The following is a 20,134-nucleotide window of genomic DNA, read 5'->3' on the forward strand; positions in this document are numbered from 1 at the left end:
ATTTCTGATGAGGTGGTATAGGCTGTCGGGTTTGGCCGAGCCCAACAGGCCCAAGCAACTGCATGGTGAACACAAACCAGCACGCTTGGATACGATTGGTGATTGGTGGGGGATAATGATTTAGGGATCGGATTTGTCTGGGACATAAGAGATCGATGGTATTTCTTGTTTTAAAACTATACCGGGTTATGATGAATAGGAGCTGATAATGACTTCGTCTGCAAACTTCATCGCATTCTCTTTGTGGACGTCATGCCATCTCTCTATGGAATCAAGCCAGTCTCCTGCGCAGTCGGCTGTATTCCCGATAGCCCCTCGCCTGTCATCTCGGATTAACCCCAGACATGCCGATCTTGGAGCTCGTACGCCAGGCGCATATATGCCTCAGTTACACCACAACCTTTCTACTCTCCGATCGGGGTTCGGACTGCCCGATCAATGGAAGTCAGGTTTTGGAACTTACTATGTATTTTTTGCGGCCAAGAGATTAAAGAAAAGGCATGCTGCTTTCCTAATGCATTACGACACCTACGATACAAGACCGGTTGATTAATTACTACAAATCAAATAAATGCAACATGCCGTCATAACGTTGGACAAATTGCTGTCGCTATCCCGTCTTTGTCTATCAAAATTTAACTCACTAAATGGCATTGAAGGACTGCTCTTAACTAGGGAAACAAGAGTATATCTGTACACATGATTGTGAAGAGGTTGCTCCATTATTGTCATCAACTACGAAACAAGGAAGAGGAGACATTCGGCAGCAATCTTATATATAAGTCTACCTTATTAGACAGAAGGTTTCCCGTGAGTTTCTTAGGTTTCTTCTTGTTCCCTGTGGCCCTAGACATGATATCATCAAAGACATACGCGCTCAGACAAAGCACGAAGCCCTTCTGTGGTCACTAACGAAATCAAAGGGTAGATTTCCACCGAATGCCATTTTGCTTGAATCGACAAGCGCATGCAAATTTGCAAAACAATAGTTTGTTTGTTCGGTTCGAGTGCAGTCATCCTGGAGAATCAGCACCACATTTCTCGAGGGTAATCTTAGGTTGGACTCGGATCGAAGTAGGATTTCATCACTATTCTCGAGATATAGGTATGAAATAGCATTCTAAAATGCATTCTGAAATATTTCCGGTCGGATTGGCCCATCAGAAACCCTGCTGACGTCGGGAAATAACTTAGTCGAGAGTCGGCTGGAATCAAGCATTCATCCTAGAAAGTATAGAACCCGGGAACCGCTTTACTAACGATAAAGAGTAGTTGTTTTCTTCATTTGATTTATTATTTTCATTTTCGATGAAAGACAGCTCGACGGATTTCGAAATACATAATACATACTTTCATGAGGTTTCAAACCAGCATGTATTTGGCTTCAGTCGGTTTGTTGTCGCACAAAAGCAAATCACACCACAGGCTGTACTCAAGAAGTTGTCTCAGAATCACGAGATATAGAATGTATTTCTTGTGATTTGTTGTATATCTTCGCTTCATGCCGTTGTTCGACATCAAACTTTTCAAAGTCATTATACTGCTTACTGCTTATGCCCGGCACAAATACATTTTACTTTCAGAAAGAAATTGTGATTTGGTTCCAAAACCAGCTTAAACCTACTCCCAACATCTTAAAGAATTTCATGGCCAGCGAACAGTGCGAATGATACATAATATCTTATGTTTCATCGTACGACGAAATTATAATCACTGCAATCACGAATGTAGAGCTATGCGCTATACATCCGTACTGCAATGTGCTATAGAAAATGATACATAATATCGTATGTTTCATCGTACGACGAAATTATAATCACTGCAATCACGGATGTAGAGCTATGCGCTATACATCCGTACTGCAATGTGCTATAGAAAGATCTCTCGTCTGCGGGTAAAACTGGCAATCACTGGGTTTGATGATGATTGGAAGTCCACGTTATTTGCGGGGTGCTTAAATCCTCGTCTCCTCACCACTTATCTTTAGCATTCCACAAACGAGCAAGTATACCGTTGCAACGTGCGATCATGTTCGCACTGCGACAAAATGTGCGCACATTTATGGTGGTAATCGCAGGCATGCTTGCGACAAGAATTGGTGATTGCTGCGACCTACCTGTTCATCAAACCCACCGGCGAATATCGGTTTTACTTGCGAACATGCGATCAATTTTCGCTTGGTATGCATGGATAATTTTCAAAGGTTGCAGCAAATAAGATCGCACATATGTGGGGCGCTTTGGAGCCTATCCATAATTCTGCTTTTGAGTGAATCGCCGTCTCAACCAGGAATTATGTTTTTAATCATAAATTAACAATAGAATTGTAGTAATGGGAATGACATCATGTACATAAACGGAACTAGTTCTTAGGATCAGAACGATGAACGCCAATTAGTAAATACATATTTATGAAATGCAGCGTTCATTTCGATTTATCTTATTTCCAATAAAAGGGCCATCAGGCTATCAAAAACGAGTGTTCCCGGGCAAGGGGTATTCCGAAAGAGTCATAGTTCTCATGATATCGAAATAGATGAGTACTCATTCTCAAAGGTATGAATTTTGTCGTCGAGGCCAATGGATCGTCGTCGAGAAGGTATGAATTTCGTCGTCGAGGCCAATGGAACTACCTACCACTGGCCAATGGTTCGTATCCCTCGATCCTAGAAAGGATTTCACGCTATGTATTTAGATCTGTACACACGGATACCTTCCAGAAACGAGTCGGTCCTTTATGGTCGAAGTATGACTAACATGTATCATGAATTGATGACAATGATGTTAAGAATGGATAAATGTTCAGCTGCAAAGCCAGCGCCGATTCAAGTTTATAATACAACATAATGTTTGGATGTCAAGTCCAAACGTTCACATTGACTTTTAACAAGGTTTTGATACATACAGATATTAAGAGGCCGTCGAAGTACAGGTAGGGTACATGTATGGACATGAAGCAAAGTGAATTAACCTTATGGTTTCGAAACAGGTCCTAGGGACATCGTGCTGACATGACTTACACCTGAAAAGTAAGTGACATTTTTGCCCTAAATCTTGATCAACAGGTCGAGATGTCAACATGTCGAGATGCCGTCAGTTTGTCAACCAGAGTATCGTTGACAAACAGACGAAGACAGATGACATAAACGACGTTGTGACATTAGCTCATCCATCTTAGCTGAACATGCTGTTGGTCGTCAATTTTTCCTTTTCCCGAGGAAAGAAACAACCTGAAAGCCCGCACAGCTTTCGCAGATAATTCTGCGCACTTCCTGTAAAACGGACAGGTCGAATGTGAAATAATGTACCCGACCTATACTTTAACAACTTTGGACTGGATACCGTCTTCTTCTTTCACTTTACATGTATTACCCCTGCGATCACCGCCACGACAAAACTACTTTCAGTCCCAGCAGTTATTTGATAATCAAAAACTAGTGTTTTGGCATGTTCTGATGATACTTGCCTTACCCACCAACTGTAATAGCCGATGATTTAAATTTAAATTTCCAAATAATCTCTGGGACCAAAAGTAATTTTGCCGCGGTTGTGATCGCTATGGCAAACACTCTACGGGAAGCAGTCTTTAACTTTCCGCTACTTAACGAGTTCAAAGACAATCCAGTTAATTGACAGTGGAGCTCAAAGTTACCAGTTTGGTAGCACCCTAGAACAACGTCTGTTGTTACCCATTTTGCATTTATCAGCTTTCTGCCGAGGTATATACGTCACGTGTAAATAGGACGTCTTAGCGTGATATGAAAGGAATTGGCGAAGACAGAATCCAGTCGTAGTAACAAATAACGCTCAACTGTACATAACTTAACTGTACATAACCCAACATTTTGTATGAAAATGCCTTAAATCGTAGAGGCAATATATTTTACACGTACAGATTTTTACAAGCCAACTCGGCACCAAAGGGCCACATTTCTTGGTCAACCTTTGATAACAACCATATCAACATTCCATATCTACATGTTCCGTTTTTATATATTTTGATATAAATAGATTTGACGTCAGTTAATTAAATAAAGGAATATGCATATATGTATAATATCTGCAACGTCAAAATGATAGACACAATGTTTTGTGTCCGTAATAACACCTCCATACACTACCCGCGTTAACGACAAATTTGATAAAATCAAGCAAATACTAGTAAGTCACAAGGCAGTGTTAGAACAAACCTCGCCCCAATCAAATATCAATCATGGAGACGAGGTTATCTTGTGCGATCCAGTCCCATTCAATTATCAGAGTTTGTAACCGAAGTACGCGTCCATTTGCCGGGGCAATCATTGGAAATGATCACCCAGCGGCCTTCATGTTCACAAAGATCGCCAGCACAGGGATATCACTTCTCAACCATTAGCTGACATCGCAGTAACTTTTGACGAAAACTCGTCCTGAATTATGCATTGGCCGATCGATGTCGGCAGTCTCCTTTCAGCGCGATGACAATGGCTTCTTTCTATTACTGTTGCCTCTCGGGGGACAATGCGAGACGATTGGAACATTCCTCATCGATTTTGGTGAATTGCTTTGGCCAGAGCTCAGGTTAAGTGCAGCCGTGGAATTCCACATATTGAGTGAAGGCCAACATTCACCAGCGTTGCTTGTTCCTCTTTAGAAGCTGTAACACAAGTCATCACCGCAGAGAGACAGCGTCCTTGCTCATCGATATGAAATATGATTTAGATACTGGCCATTTCATCACTCGAAAATCTCGCGTTGAACCAGTCATCGCGTGATAACAGAACCGTTCGAATCGGATTCGTACGGGCGCAAATAGCGCATACAGTGTTGGTAGTCACGTAAGGAACATTCAAATATCTTCAGACTTACGCGTTCGAGTTCTGCTAGAGATGTTTGGTGACGGAAAACGTAATTTCTGTCTGAAACGAAAGCACCCAATGTTCATCATCACCAAACATTTCGAACAGTTTATTTATCAACAGTTCACCCGTAAATACTGATGTTGTCTCGAACCAGTTCTCTCCATTGCTAGGACTGAGCTGCGCGTGCCCGTCAACAAAGGAAGTCGAACGTCACTTCTTGTTTGTAAAATGCCAGGAGTAAATATAACACTTTGGATGATAGATATACCACAAACAAACGCCGACGATGATTCCTGGTCCCCTTTCATTGAACCTTGCTCACATAATGGTGACCAAACCATTTTATGATGAACACTTTCCGATTAGGATGGGTCACTCCACACTCAAGGAGGAATGAAGATCCCTCATTCCACACCGATTCCGGCGAAACCTTTATTTTTGTTTTTGTTTTTATTTTTGTTTTTGCGCCGGCTCTTTTGTCGGCCAAATTGTCTTGACCGGCTACACTCACAGCATATGGTGATTTTATACTTAGCGAAGTCCCATGCCTCCTCGTACGTGGTATTGACGCCAAGTACGGGGAGGGGATTGCACTGTTCGGGGTTGCGTCTCAGCACGCGTATCACATAATGCTTAGGCTTACACTGGTACATACCAAACATGCAGTTAGACTGTTCACAGCGCCCCGTTTGCACATATGGCGGGAAATACCCAGTGGGCATGCGTACCCATTCAGTCTTCAGTTCACAATGCCAAGGGGGTTCCTCGAGGTTTGTCTTTCCAATCCCGGTTCTATCCCTCCCTTTATGTCTGTTGGCGCGTCGCCGTTCACGAGGCGGTGTAGCCTTTCGACGCGTTCGTTGTAAAAGACGCCGTTTTGTGAACTTTTGAGTCGTACGTTCATCCCCACCCCCTCTTTCTGCGCTATCTGAACTAGAAACTCGTTTAAGATTATCTACTTCGTCAATCTGTGATGGTAAACTCACAGTGAAGTCCTGTAAATTGATTGTGGGCGAGTCTTTGTCGCCGACAGGATATTTAAAGTCTACGGTTTCATGTGAATAAAGTGAATCCTCGCTTACAGTCCGTAGGCCTTCCGTTGGCCCCCGATCGTCATTGTAGATATGTCGTGACGTCCTGCCTGCTCGCGATGTCGGTTTACTCGTCAACCCCAATTCCCTTCCGGGCCCCCGCGGTAGCTTCGTCGCCATTTTGTTTGACATGAAATGGCTGTCCATCAGCCGCACTAAGTCATCCTCGCTCCGAGGTAGACACTGCCTATCTTTGTAGTTCATAAGCGTCCGATTAGATTTGCTGCTTAGCCCAATATCTATATTGTTCCATCGTTTGGGTGTAGCCACGCCAAATGCCAACGCTATCATGATGTATGTACATACATGTGGCCCCCGCAGAAATATAGGTCTAATCTGAAACGACAGAAGGAAAAGCATGTTTTAGTTTGGATGCATTTGAGTTAACACCATGAGGTAAAATCTGAAACGTGACAAGAAAAGCATGTGTCAGTTCGAATACATCTCAATCCACAACTACGTGAGATTGGTCTGATCGTGAAACGTGAAAACGCAAGCCGAGTCAGATATGTCTTAATCATTCTGTTAACCTTTAAGTTGCCACATTGCCGGTGTAGAGGTAGAAAATGTCCGCCTGGAAAAAGTGCCCGGCCCTTTTGTTTCTTGACGGATTAGGGCACTTCAATATGGCCGTCAATTACTCAGAGCTTAAAGGGCACAATATAATCCATTGTTCTCTCTATATCATAGACATTTCAAACTTCTACACCGCTGTTTGAATTGGTTACCACTTGACTTTATGTGACCAACACTGGAAAGGTCGATGTCGTATACAGGGAACCGCCTCTCTTTGGGTAAATCATTGCGAAATACCACCTTTTTTTCCCGAACGTACAAAAAGATTTTCAGCCGCGTTATAGCTTCGTTGTGACCACGACGTGACACCAGTTGTCTCTCCATGGATTTCCATCACAATACGGTGTACCCCAGTGGTATGGTATTTTACTGGCCTTCTCAGCCAAGAAAACATCATTATCCCAATTACTGCTCGATGCTGTTATTCTCGAAAGGTCGAAGGAACATTATATAGCTAGTTAAGTGTGATTTGCAGTGTGGGTTTGACAAATGAGAGGCAGACCCAATCAAGTACCACAATTTGAACATTTTTTAATTCGACAGTGCATTCCTGTGGAAGACATATATTAGCAGAAGAGTCCAGTCCACCCCAAGTTAGACATAACCGACTATGCAAATTACATAAGACGCTGTACAATGGTCCTTTTTGCGTTCAGGCCGAACGTGAGGTGAAGCGAACCTTTGGCGAGGTCAGTCGGAACTGGTGTACGAGGACCATATATCCGCTGAAAATGTCTCCTGGTGTATTGTTCGATGACGAATTAATCTGCGAGAGTATTGAGACAGCTGAGTTTAGATTAAAATCGTTTGTTGCGCAGAAACTCTACCTAGGGACAGACTATCGATTCACTTTTTTGGCTTAGTGATGTGGGAACGTACAACGCTTCATTTGGCGTCGCCAAATTATCAAACGCCCGCCGTCACGTTTTGCTATTGCAGGGTTATAGTTTAGCGTGGTGCACTATCTGTAGATACTGATTATATAAATCGTTTTCCTAAAGCTGAAGTCGATCTTTACGTTATCATGGTCATGTCGACCGAAATGATATAAACCAGCTGGTCGCAATAACGGCCAAGCGATTTGGACCGTTCCCGTATATATCATGTCATGCCAAAAACACCCAATGTTCCGCAATATGGAAAAATCCTAATGATCTATGTTGGTGAGTGTTGTGAAGACTAGCCAATCAAGTCAGCAGCCCTGAGAGGCATCCATCACTCATAAGAACTTTATCCGTTGCTCCGGGGGAATGTCACCACTTAGAGATTGCCCAGTGATCGAGTGAAGTGGTTCGTGTTGTGCTCGACAGGGGACACGAGGCCCTCAGCACAGCAGTCGGCAGATGTTCAAACAACATTTCCAAATTTTGCGTCCGGTTATGCGCAGTAATAATTTTCCCTCGTACGGCTTGGTTACCAGATGCACAATCTGGAACTTTTGTCCCGACATCATCTGCCGACCAAAGGCCTCGAGGAGTAGGCCTGACCAGTCGCTACTCAAAGCAGTAAACGGACTGCCTCGTTTTGCTATTAGAACTAGCAATTTCACACAATCTCCACTCGCGAAGTTGCAATGGCGCCTTTGGACATATATATGCTTGGATAGTGCAAATGCAACTCACATTCCTGTCGACCCTTCAATAAACCTTGTCCGCAGACTGCGTATTGCAGACAAAGATATCAACCGGAAGAGACATGGCTGAAAAACAGAACAGAAGCTAATTTTCCTGACCCAGGATGCGGGGGATGATGACTACGCCGTATATACCTTTGTTGCACATTTTTTACGATACTTTACCAGTACATATATAATGATTTATAGTCCGAAGGCCAGCACGGTTAGTCAATGCGGCGGCAATTAACACAGACCACTAATGAGTCTCGGCTCGGCTTTTTGAAATACATTGTAACCTACTGTTAGTTTTTCATCTTCGGTTAAGCAATGAGCCTCATAAAATGACACTGCGGTTTCGAATAAACGAGTGTGTCCCCAATAAAGGAACCCACGCGTGCAACGAGCAGCAGTACAGTGTGAAACAACCATGACAAATTGATATGATGATAATATTAGCTAAAGAGCAGTTGTTAGAGACAAATATGTATGGCAAGCGGCAAAAGCATCCGCAAAAAATGCGCGTAAATACGCATCCTCGAATTCCAGACTGAACTTCCAGCGGTATTGCCTCTTGACACGCGTTGTCTGGAAGCTGAGCCGCAATGGCAATACATTGATGGTGAAGTTGGACTGTCTGGACCATTAAGGCACTTGAGGATGGTCTAATAATCCCTGCATGCAGGTGCCATAGAACCTTTAAATGTCAGTTGGAAAGGTCACTTAAGACACATAATTTGTCACCAATTCAAAGGCAAGGAGGCACAGTGAAGATTTCCCTGATAAAAGACGTGTTGAGCAATTTATAACTCGTCAGACGGACATGATAGCCGATTTGACAAGTGAGGCGGGTGATTTCTTAGGAAGCAAATGGTGGATTTCTTTCTACAGTGGAAGCTTGCATTACTCTTAGCGACCAAGGTTCGTCGAGTTTTCGTCCTTCATTGAAAAAACTGCATTTCCTTCGTGACATACAGTGAACTCTGATCGAAAACTAGTCCCCGCGTCCTGGCTTGCAATGACACGTCGATCTTTCTCGGCGCATACATTTGTTTATCGAGTGAAACAGCTTACGACCATGCTGTGTTCATCTGACAGAAGCCTCATTGGCGAGAAAGGCATCTGAATCAGAGATGACCAGACGGTTTCAAGAGAGCGATCCCTCCTCTCCCGCACGTTAACAAAAAGCCCAAGTACAGAACATAACAAAACATAATAAATCAAGAATGATATCCATTTTGATTTACTAATTTAAATTTGCTCAAATCAACTTATATTCTTCCATTAAATGGAAGCGACATTCTCTTCCCACAAAATATACAATGACATTAGAAAAAAAACTACCAGTAACTTTAATTGCATCAGCCTGTTTCCATTTGTAAATTAGCCGAACTAAAATTTAGATTGGAAACAATTATTCACTCCGTGTGATGTATTTCGTCGATCTTTTGCCATGGTGGTGAATCGGCGGAATTTCCATTTTCGGCTAAGGATGGCTTTGTGTGAAAAGTGTAAAATTTTGACTCTCACCAAAGTTAAGACGTATTCCTATTTCATAACAAGGATGTTAGTAAAAACGGAGCTGAGCCAAACGAGTGTAAAATAGATTTCAGGCAAACTGTTAGCTCAAATCTGGCAAAAGTCATATCGCCCTTTAAAAAAAAACTAACTTAGATGATTTGATGATTTACATTTCGTCGTAAAGATAAATGATTACCTTTCACAAAGCAGTGCATCTGCGACCAGTGGTTCAAACAATTAAAAGCCCAGCATATGGGTATCCAGAATCGGAGTCAATTTTGAAATGGATAAAAGAAAAATATCATCCATTGAAGTCAACGTGACACCTGACATTAACATTCGTGCCTATGTTGTAAACTTTAAATATAAATTCTCATTGTACTGAGCAGATTGAGCAGTTGACATAGATATGAAAGCATTACAATGCCTTTGTAATTGACGCCGCAAATTGAAAAGTACACTGAAATAAGGAGCGTTTACGCGTCTGGACTGTGACCACAGCTTGTGTGACGCGTGCATCCAAATGTACAACCGGCCTGGCCCGCCCTGCTACAAGAGATGTGAAGTGGATCGGAGCCTATTTCACTGAGCTAACTGAAAGGTAGACTCTTCTCTGATAGGAGGAATAACTGTCATCCCGGACGAAATCTTTGCTTCATTTCGATTGGATTAAAACCTTTGAGGGCGCTCGTCACGACCTTTCCTGGATCCGCTATTTCTCTTCTGGATCGAATACGATGATGTGATCACCTAAAATCACAATCGAATAATGTCATACGGCAATAACATTTGCTTGCAATATTATGTAACTACATTTTGTGAAATGAAGGTTGCATCGGCATCTCACAAAAACCGAAGGTATCATATAAAACGCGGACTCGAAATTCGTACGTCAGACTAACCAACTTTTTGAGGTATATACTTTCCCAGTCCCCCAGTACGGCAATGCCGTGTTGATATTGTCCAAACATTAGTGTTATTACCAACGAACCTACACAGTGCAGCCGCAAGCCCGATGATATAGTATAATCGCAGATTGTCGCAGTAGATTACTTTTGCGGTCAATACATGCCGATATCATATTTGATATTCGGACGGATTAAAAGGCGCACTCGACTGACGACCAATGGCATGATATGAAAGTCGTGATTGATGTATTAAAAGACATATTATTTCACACCCCGCTGCGAACGAGAGCAAGATAATATTCTTTACAAACCGATGTTCAATTGATGGTTTACTGAGAATCAACAATAAAAGCATTATCATGTAAGGCACGCATCAGCAAGCAAGCTAGAATACACCACGGCAGATAATATCTTGATAGTATCAATATACCAGAAGTCATGTAAATAATGGTAAAAGGTCCTGACCCAGAGAAAACCCCCACACTAAGATTCAATATAGGGTCTGACCAAAATCGCTTGCTCTAAAATACAATGTAGTCCTTGCTGACACCACGGGCTTATAAGACATGTGCATGTATCCTGTATAAAAGTCCGTGCTAAGCTCAAAGACCACGTACTGTTATGACATGTATGATGGAGATCACAAAACTTTAAATTAACCTCACATTTGTCTGGTGACAAGGTGAGGACGAAGTCACACCAATATTCATTATTATAATTGTAATTCCTTCACGCTTGGTGTTGACCAAATTTAGGTGATGGCACTTTCGAAAAACGCTGAAAGGGGAGGATCATGGTCTCAGATGGTCTTATTGACGGCATCAGTATTTTTTTAATAAATTGCTGTAGGCAAGTGGGTCGAGTAACACTAGTGAGACACTACGGAAAAAACGTTGAGGAATACCTCAAGGTACACTCCATGAAATACAAAAAATACACTAGAAACAGGCGACTGTCTGCGGTCGAAAATACATGAAATATAGCCTAGTCTTCAAAACCATTTGTTCGGCACAGTAGGCCGGTGGTAAATTTCTTCGCGGTCACGGCTACTTAAAACCCCAGGTAGAAGGACGGACTATTTAACAGACAAGATCAGTCAAAATATACGTAGATACCAGCGGCATGGCCGGTCATACACTTCGGTAGATGATTTTGCTAAATATTTTAAGAATAATCTCAGCAGGGAACACATCGTTTTTACCTTGGAAAGGTATGACGTTAAGGTGCTTATGACTTGATTAAGCTTAATTACGTTTTTGTACTGACTTCCGTGACTTGTGCGATATCCAGCTTTAACTCAGCTAATAACTGAAAACAAAATGTACGTTTAATATTCATATGAACTTTTGATTGGCACAAGGTGCCACCGGTTTCATTTTGATCGCTCACACACGATATCCCCATAACAAAATATCGACGTATTATACCTGAATAAAATTGACCACAGACAAATGTCATAGGATCTATTGGATAGTGGAACAGCTTACCACCATATTGTTATTATCTGACACGAGCCCTTGCCAATGAAAGGTATCTGAATAAGAGATCACCACACGGTATCAAATGCAATCCCTCATCCTCCCGCACGTGTCACCACGAGAGTCGCACAATGAGGGGCATAGATTGTCTAGCCCCTTCAATGAAGGATATAATTCTCCAAAAACGTTCATCGGTTCAGTTAAATCAAAGGTGTCATGAGACGACCGTAATTTACTCTCAGGGTTGAAGTCGGGGTTGTAAATGATGCGCAACCTATGTACTATCGTGAGCGGTCCAAGTAACTGGTCCTCCCGAGATCAATAAAACAGCTGTGTATGTCGCCATATGTTACGAAACGGACGGGGCGAGAAGTTCAAGTATATACAACGTACTACAACAACTCGTAAACATCTCGAGATGCCCAGGTTGTTGTTGAGGGTGTACGCAACGTTTTTCAATGTCACATTTTCGTGTACTCGATACTGCATCTTGACCCTCAATGTATTGACATTGCGCGTCGTCCAGACAAAGCGCGTATGGGCGGAAGCTACATGTAGACATATACGGAGGTTGGACCACGCCTAGAATCTTGACATCAGATAAACATGGCCGAACTTCTATATAAAAACGGAACTATATGTGTGTTATATCAAATATTGTAATGCAACAATGAGAAAACTTGAATGTGTACACGCGCCTAATACATTCAGCAAAATGTACCACAAATTGTACTGCGGCTCCATAATCAAACAATTACCTTCACGTAGATCACCCTAGACCATTTAGAGAAGGTTTTGAGGAGAGATTTAGGAGGGTGCCTATTAAATTGGAACAACTTGTCTACACGGAACTTTCGTATCCTGGTGACCCTCACAATTTTACCCTATGGATTAGACACAGATTGATCACCCACGTGAGGCACCGTAAAGGGCATTGGCTATCTACGTAAACAAGCTCTGAATCCTTTCGCAAAAACGTTCTTCAGTGTACTTTAGGCACAACAAAATGTACTCACTATTTCTCTAATGACTTATCCTAACCAATGTGTACAACAAAGAGTGTACTCTTGACGCCTTATTGTTGGTATCATACCGTCCTAAAACTAGGTATCAACTACCTTTTTATATCATTCATGTCTAACAATAATGAGCTTTGGTATTCGACTACCAAATTAGAGCGACGATCTATCAACCGGCAACGACCCCTGAACGAAAGAAAAGTAGATATATTGTTACAGTGATGTTCCAATCTAAATGAAGACGAGTGCTTTTACGGCGCTTATCGCGAAATACACAAGAGCACGTCAAATTGTTGACAAACGGACGAAGGACAAGACGCGATAACATAAACTCACCCATGTGGCGGCTAAAAATTAGACCACCGTCTTGAGAAAGCGTTCTGTGAGACTCTTTCAATGCCTTATTTTACTTTTTCAGCAATTAGTTGGTAAACGTGGCTGCCACTAAAAGTAGCGGCATAATTGTTTACTTAAAGGTCAATAAATTGGCAACCTCTCGTCGACGCCACATTCTAAAGAACATCATCGAACGCTTTCTTAATAGTTTCTCAGGTCGAATTCTCGAGACACCATTGAAACGTTTTATAATTACCGACCAAAAAACAACTTCATTGGAGTCAAGGAGGGAACTGTATGCAGTGCGGGCGAGGAAGTGAAGAAAGATTGGATATGGCGGGACGGGGATATCAACTGAAAAACCAGGGTTGGCAAGATCGACAAATGCGTGAAGTACCTCTCGACCAACTGCACAAAAATGAAGGTGAAATTATAACTGATGCGTGTTTGTTCAATTCAGCAGCCTAACTATTGGATCTAGTTGTATCAGTTGTAACGATGGTTAGGTTTCTTAAGACCCTCACGAAGAGCTAGGAACGACGAAGTACAAATCAATTTATCCACGATTAAAAAAATATTACGGAATCCTCCCACAACTAAGTATAAAAATGACTATAAGCAATTAGCACATGACTCGATGACACCAGAGACTTCCGTACTTCGTCGAAACTTGACGTTAACTAGAGCATCGTCTTCAGGTCACATCGCGAACGTAATGAAAACCGACACGTGAGATGCCTAGTTATGTTACAACAAAAACACCGATATTTCACTCGAAGGGTTTCTTCAAGAAACAATAGGAAAGGTTAATGAAACAATTGATCCATTCATAATGCCAAAAGAAACCGTATCGGTGGTGCTGGAAAGTCAAGGAATGTTGCCAGAAACTAAAGAACACGAGGTGCTCGGAATCATTTCTCCGGTGTCATATGATATCAAAAGGTTTCTCGCTAGGTTTACATTTTTGATCGTGCAAATACTCGAACATTCGGGGAACTACAAAACCGGTTTTAGGGGATACGCGTGTATAGGTGCATTAACGGCTGTGACGGGCAGGTCACAATCAACAACCAGCACCACCAATTTTTCCTCAGTTGAACGTGAATGCGGTAGGCATTTAAATCCACGATCCTCCATAACAGTTCAAGAATCACTAATGAACCTAATTTGAAGCGACTTATTGCATATGCATTTTTTCTGAGTGCAGGATTGAGCAACGATTCACTGTCATCATTTCTATACTTTGTATTGGATGTCTTCTTTAAGGTGAAAGCGTCCCGGCGGGCGACACTTCTTAAATCAACGATGGGGAAAATTGTAGGTTCTTGTTCAAGAGATATATTTAATGAATCATGCCCGAGTACCCCCTTAATAAGGTCAGGACGTTCGAATTATGCTTGTACGCCTAAGAAGCATACACCTATACATAAACTGGTCATTTGACACCATGCCCACGAGCTGAATATGGGGCTTAAAGGCGTTCTGCCGATTCGTTTCGCAATATGTTTCAGAGACCAAGTATCCCCTATCAATTCTAGAATAACATGCCTTATAGAGAGGTGTCAGGTTTGCTGAAAAGCGAACCAACTTTCTCTTTTAGCATGATGAGGAGGGTATAATTGCAGTTGGTCACAAAGCTAGCCATCATCAAGCTATAGCCTACATGTAGTTACATGATAATCCATAAATCTGGACCATCGGCGTGTGCAAACGATTTTCCTCTGATCTAACAACTTGAATGACCAAAGGCAGGAATATGGACGTGCTGTTGTAGATACATGAGGCGTCCGCCCGGAAATTTAGAATGGACGCAGCTTATTGGCAACGAATCGGCAGATTTCACAAAAACCAAAATATGACTTGGACAACATACATCATTTTGCTTAAACGAAGATCAGGCACATTTCCCAGATACATAACAAGTAAAGGTCGACCTCTTAACTAATCATAGAGCAAAATGAACGATACTGCTCGTAAAGAAGTCACTGACACTTGCAAACATAGTGGATCGAACGCAACTAAAGCACTTTGCTTAATACTCTAGATGTAACTAAAGCACTTTGCCTTACTCTAGATGTAAACTGAATTTCATCTGCAACACTTGTCAAAATCAACATCTATTAGTTCTAAAAAGTGCCTAACTATCCTCATCATCTTGATACATGATCAAATGATCAATTGCCACTGTCTAAATGATCACTACTAACAAAAGCGAATCTTCTTGGACGTCAACTCACCCCTACTGGTGCGTTCATCTAGGCGCCTACCATATCCGGCGGACTAACCGATTTTCCGATCCAATCCAGTCACGAATAGGTGCTAGTATCACGCAATGATATTCCGAGACACTGACAACAAGTCATAGCCTAAGGTCTATCCAGCAACACGCGAATTTAAACGGTTAAGTTCCAGCGTACATATGTTACCAGAGTCGAACATTGTCACGAGGTCCGTCTGTTGGCGAGACCGCCGAGTCGAATGAACTGCGGAGTGCAAACAAGGATCTTAATTGTATGCACCAGCGACACGACAGCAGTGAGCGATTCATATGACACCAGATTAATGTTTTTGTAAATTATTAATCATCACATCGTAGACGAGGGGAATTAACGGGACAGATGGAATCATTCTTATATTGCTTCTTTCGTCAGCTCGAATTGCTGTGTTACGTGGGGACTTGGCGCAACCTTGTAATGTACAATTAGCAATAGCCTAAACATGGCAAGGCACCATGTAACATGTTGTTTTAAAACACTTAACAGTTGGTTTCCGTATAATAAATCAATCTATCGAGTTGCTTTTACTAGTAAAACACTTTATGATTAGTTCGACACTCGCTTATCATTCCAACAGTTGCTTTCAGCATTAAAAGACTTATCGATTGGTCTAACAGTTGCTTTTAGCAGAAAAACACTTTGTGGTTCTTCAAAAAGTTGCTTTTAGCAGTAAAATAATTCATGATTCGTCCAACATTTGTGTTTTAGAAAAAATCAATTTGATGGGTCCAACGGTGCTTTGGCCCTTCACAAAAAAATTGTGTTAAGGGACGGAGAAGCGAACATTAACCCCTGATTTCCCCCATTTCCCAATGTAGGCCTACAATATTACTCGTAAACAAGTCACTGACACTCGCAAACGCAACTTAAGCACTTTGCTTTACTCTACCTGTAAACTGAATTTTATCTGTGACACTTGTAGATTTTATGCATATAGTATTTCAAGTACCAATGTACCAATTTAACAGCAACAGGACCTCGCTCTGTGACACCTTATTTATTCATAATGACAACTTCGGCCATTCAGCTATCACTTTGTGTACATTACATGTAACAGCTGATTATTATGAATAAAATGATATCGAGATTGAAGGCAGAGCAGTGACAAGCCAGACAGGTAAGGTAAGGTCAAAACGAATTTTCGCAAATGTTAAACCCTGTTCAGGTAAATCAATGGCATGCATTTGATGATCTGACAATAAAATATTTCTTGAAATTTATGAGCCACAAAGTTTTCTACGACACTGACGTGAAAAGCAGGGAATCCGACGATGGACGACGTCCACGGTAAGCTGCCCTAAAGGCGAGGCTGTATGGTCAAGCACAGACTTTCATACGCCCGGGGCATACGTCCAGCCCCTCAGACTCAAACCATTGCACGGGACTCAAATCCGCGAGCCTCCGCTTGTCAAGCGTCAATTTCTGTTCTTGAGTAACTGAAACTAAACACTGAAATGCGTTGCTCCAGTACTGCTGCGGCGCAACGTACATGTACGTTTTAATCAGTATCGCATCACAACCTGGTGTTTTCACATTTTTATTATCTCAAGGTCAATGTCTTTTCAAAGTTTGATTCGTACAACGTCTAGACTGTTCGTTGACAATTTACATAGACATGGTATACTAAATATCATGCTGACCATGGACTTCTACATGGTGTACCGGAACGCCACACTGACCTTAAGCACACACAAAGCCACCATGGCGCCAAACTATGTTTGGTGTTGTGCTACTTCGGCGTATGACGCCAAGTTGACAAAAAATCAACCTCGTGTAACACCAATATACAAATTTAATTTTGATTTCAAATTTCCCTTGAGCGTTGGTCTCACTCTAGCTGAAGAGGGTACCCCTAGAGCAGATGTACGTCCTATGTTACTCCGCTGCTGAATGACAAGCTACACTGATGCCATACGAGTAACCTTCTCAAAGCGATGTCGCGTCTACATTTAGATTGGCATTATGACTCCGACGCCTTAAAACTTAATCGCTTGTAATCACTCGTTAATTGGAGTTTAATTAGAGTTTAATTGGAAACTTTAAGAGGAACAGGATCGTTTTTTATATCCAACGTACAAAAGGTCATTCGATAATGGATTTTTATTGCCAAGGAATTGATACTTATTAAAAAGCTGCGGCAACTGATTTGAAGGTTTGTGACGAGGACAGTGATTTCGGTCTCAGGTAAGATACCATCACATAATATGTCGTCTGTGGGAGGTTGTTATACCACTCAGTAGACAGGTCAGATTATACTTGATAGGAATATGGTCTTAAATCAGTTTTACCAAAGTGTAACTTGTGCACTTTCAGTACTCGTGCTTTACTGGCCTCACTGACAGAAGACGCCAGAGTAATCACGTAGCTAATATTAGTGTTGTTTGCCTAGACATGTTCGAATTAGTCACTACCGAATGGAACAACATCACGCCTTGTCAAGGCGGAACTTCTTAGAAAAGCCACAGTATCTCATGGAAAGCTGCAATAGGAAGGTTTCGCAACCCTTAAGAACGAATTACAAAGCTGTATGGTTTCATCATTCGACCTTCGTAAATCGGTTCTAATAATATATAGTATCACTGGGAATTAGGAAACTCTTCAAAAACTGTCGGCAATTAAATACATTTACAAACTTCGTAATTGGACGTCCGTAGCTCTTCGTAAGGGTTGTGAAACCTGCCTATTATCTCATTTATTACGGCTGCGGCGAATAAGACAGTAGGTCACGACCTATCCGTCTATGTAATTAGAAAGGATCTCCACCACCGGCTCTGCGGTAATGAGGCCATTACAAAGAAGCTTAGGGCTTCACCTTCCTTGAGCTCATCGAGAGAGCTAGAGAACGGAAGACATCATGGTGCTTTGTCGTCATCGACTCGGGGTCACATCAGAATAGTGGGGGTTGAACGCCCGTAGCGTGGTCGTCTTGGAGTTTGGGTGGCGGGGAGGAGTCGAACTCGGAAAACACCGCTCATCTGGTGGAGCAGCTATTTCGCTCAACAACCCCGGCGAGACGCTTCGAATTTGGCCTACCCGTCAGCTTCATTCTAATGGTGTTTCGAAAGACAACCGCCAGGCCAGTTCCAATTTTTCTAAATACTTGTAACAGAACATTCACGTAAGTAGAAAATGTTACAGCAAAGGTAATTACTTATAGGAAAGCTGCTGTCTTCTGTAATATGATAATTGCGTATTTCATCTCCAAACTATTTCTAAAATGAAACTGAACGTTTCTCTGATTTTTTTCATTTAATACTGCGGAACATTGGTAACGTTTCGTTGTGCATTATATGCGACATGGCATTGGAGAAAAAAAGATGTATTAACACAACGGACATTACCGCTGTGTTACAGTACAAGCAAACATTTGTGACCCATTTCCCTAGATGTTTTTCACTATTTTCAGGACAAATACCGCTTATATAGTAGTCCGCTTACACATAAACCGTATACTTACATATATATCCTAAGTTTAGCAACCATTGCCCATAGCCGCCAGGATGACGCGACACTCTGCCCCAGAGTGGCCAACGTCTTTACAACCTAGCGCAGTCTACTGCATGCTTAACATCCCTCTTGGCTTCGGTTCGTTAGGTGTACTTCCCCTATTAATTTCCTTTTGACACATTGGAATGAGTGGATGATGTACGTACCCTTGTTTACTATGCTATCTTTTACAATCACGATCTGGCAAATGTCTTGTTTTATAGCATACTGATAGAGGATGGCGACAGCCGTAAATCTGAGGTAAGTGCGGTGTTGGTCCGCGGCAAGGTCATCGCTACGACCGTACGGCCGATAATGCACCACCACAATTCAGTGCAGCAGGTTAAGTTCCATCCGGCCAGCCCGTCCACTGATGATGATCACCTGCCAGGCACAGTAAAATGCCAGGAGTGCCGAGTCAACGAGGCGTTTACACATCTTAATTGAGGCTTTGCGTCTGAGGTGGGTTGAAACTTCTCTCTCTTTCACGCCTGCGATGCCAGGGAATATTTCAGGTTGATACTTCTCAATTTCAGGTCGACATTCACTCTTTTTCAGTGTTAACCGGAAGGGGAAGTCTCCCCGAATGGAAAGGCACCTCATGACTGTGACCAGTACCGGTGATGCAGAATATAATTGGAGGACAACATCAAAAGCTGAATATTCATTTGAACTTGAGCATCGTCGGCCTTACAAAATCGAGCCATCATAAGATTTATCAAACTGTATTTTGATAGCAAACCGTGCTGATAGCCTGCTTCATGGATGGATTCTTCCATGTTTTGCTAGAATTCACTCACAGTACAGTTAGGGGGTCCAGGGTGTAATGACGCGGGTGGAATCAACATATGCCGCTCTCAGGCCGAATCTCATGCTTCAGCTCAGGCATTCTTTTCTACGATCCACCGATTAGCATGCTGCGGTGCTTCTGAGATGGCGTGAAGAACACTCGACCTGTTTGGCTGATACAGGATCAATACGCGAGAAAGGA

At 42.2% G+C, this 20,134-nt stretch overlaps 1 protein-coding gene across 3 annotated transcripts in view; it reads right to left on the reverse strand.

Moving 5' to 3' along the window:
• Positions 1 to 1,272: 1,272 nt before the first annotated feature.
• The window catches only part of LOC135486270 (uncharacterized), a 42,651-nt gene continuing 23,789 nt past the window's right edge, over positions 1,273 to 20,134 (reverse strand). For 2 of the 3 annotated variants that reach the window (XM_064768957.1, XM_064768958.1), the window contains exon 2: positions 1,273 to 6,267. In XM_064768957.1, the coding sequence (XP_064625027.1) occupies positions 5,245 to 6,267 (1,023 nt within the window). In that variant the 3' untranslated portion in view covers positions 1,273 to 5,244. Of the gene's footprint in view, positions 6,268 to 15,618; positions 15,842 to 20,134 lie in introns of those variants that run through there. The other variant, XM_064768956.1, reaches the window with a different exon arrangement.

The sequence above is a fragment of the Lineus longissimus genome, chromosome 4 (genome assembly GCF_910592395.1).
Source record: "Lineus longissimus chromosome 4, tnLinLong1.2, whole genome shotgun sequence".
NCBI classification, from domain to species: Eukaryota; Metazoa; Nemertea; class Pilidiophora; order Heteronemertea; family Lineidae; genus Lineus; species Lineus longissimus.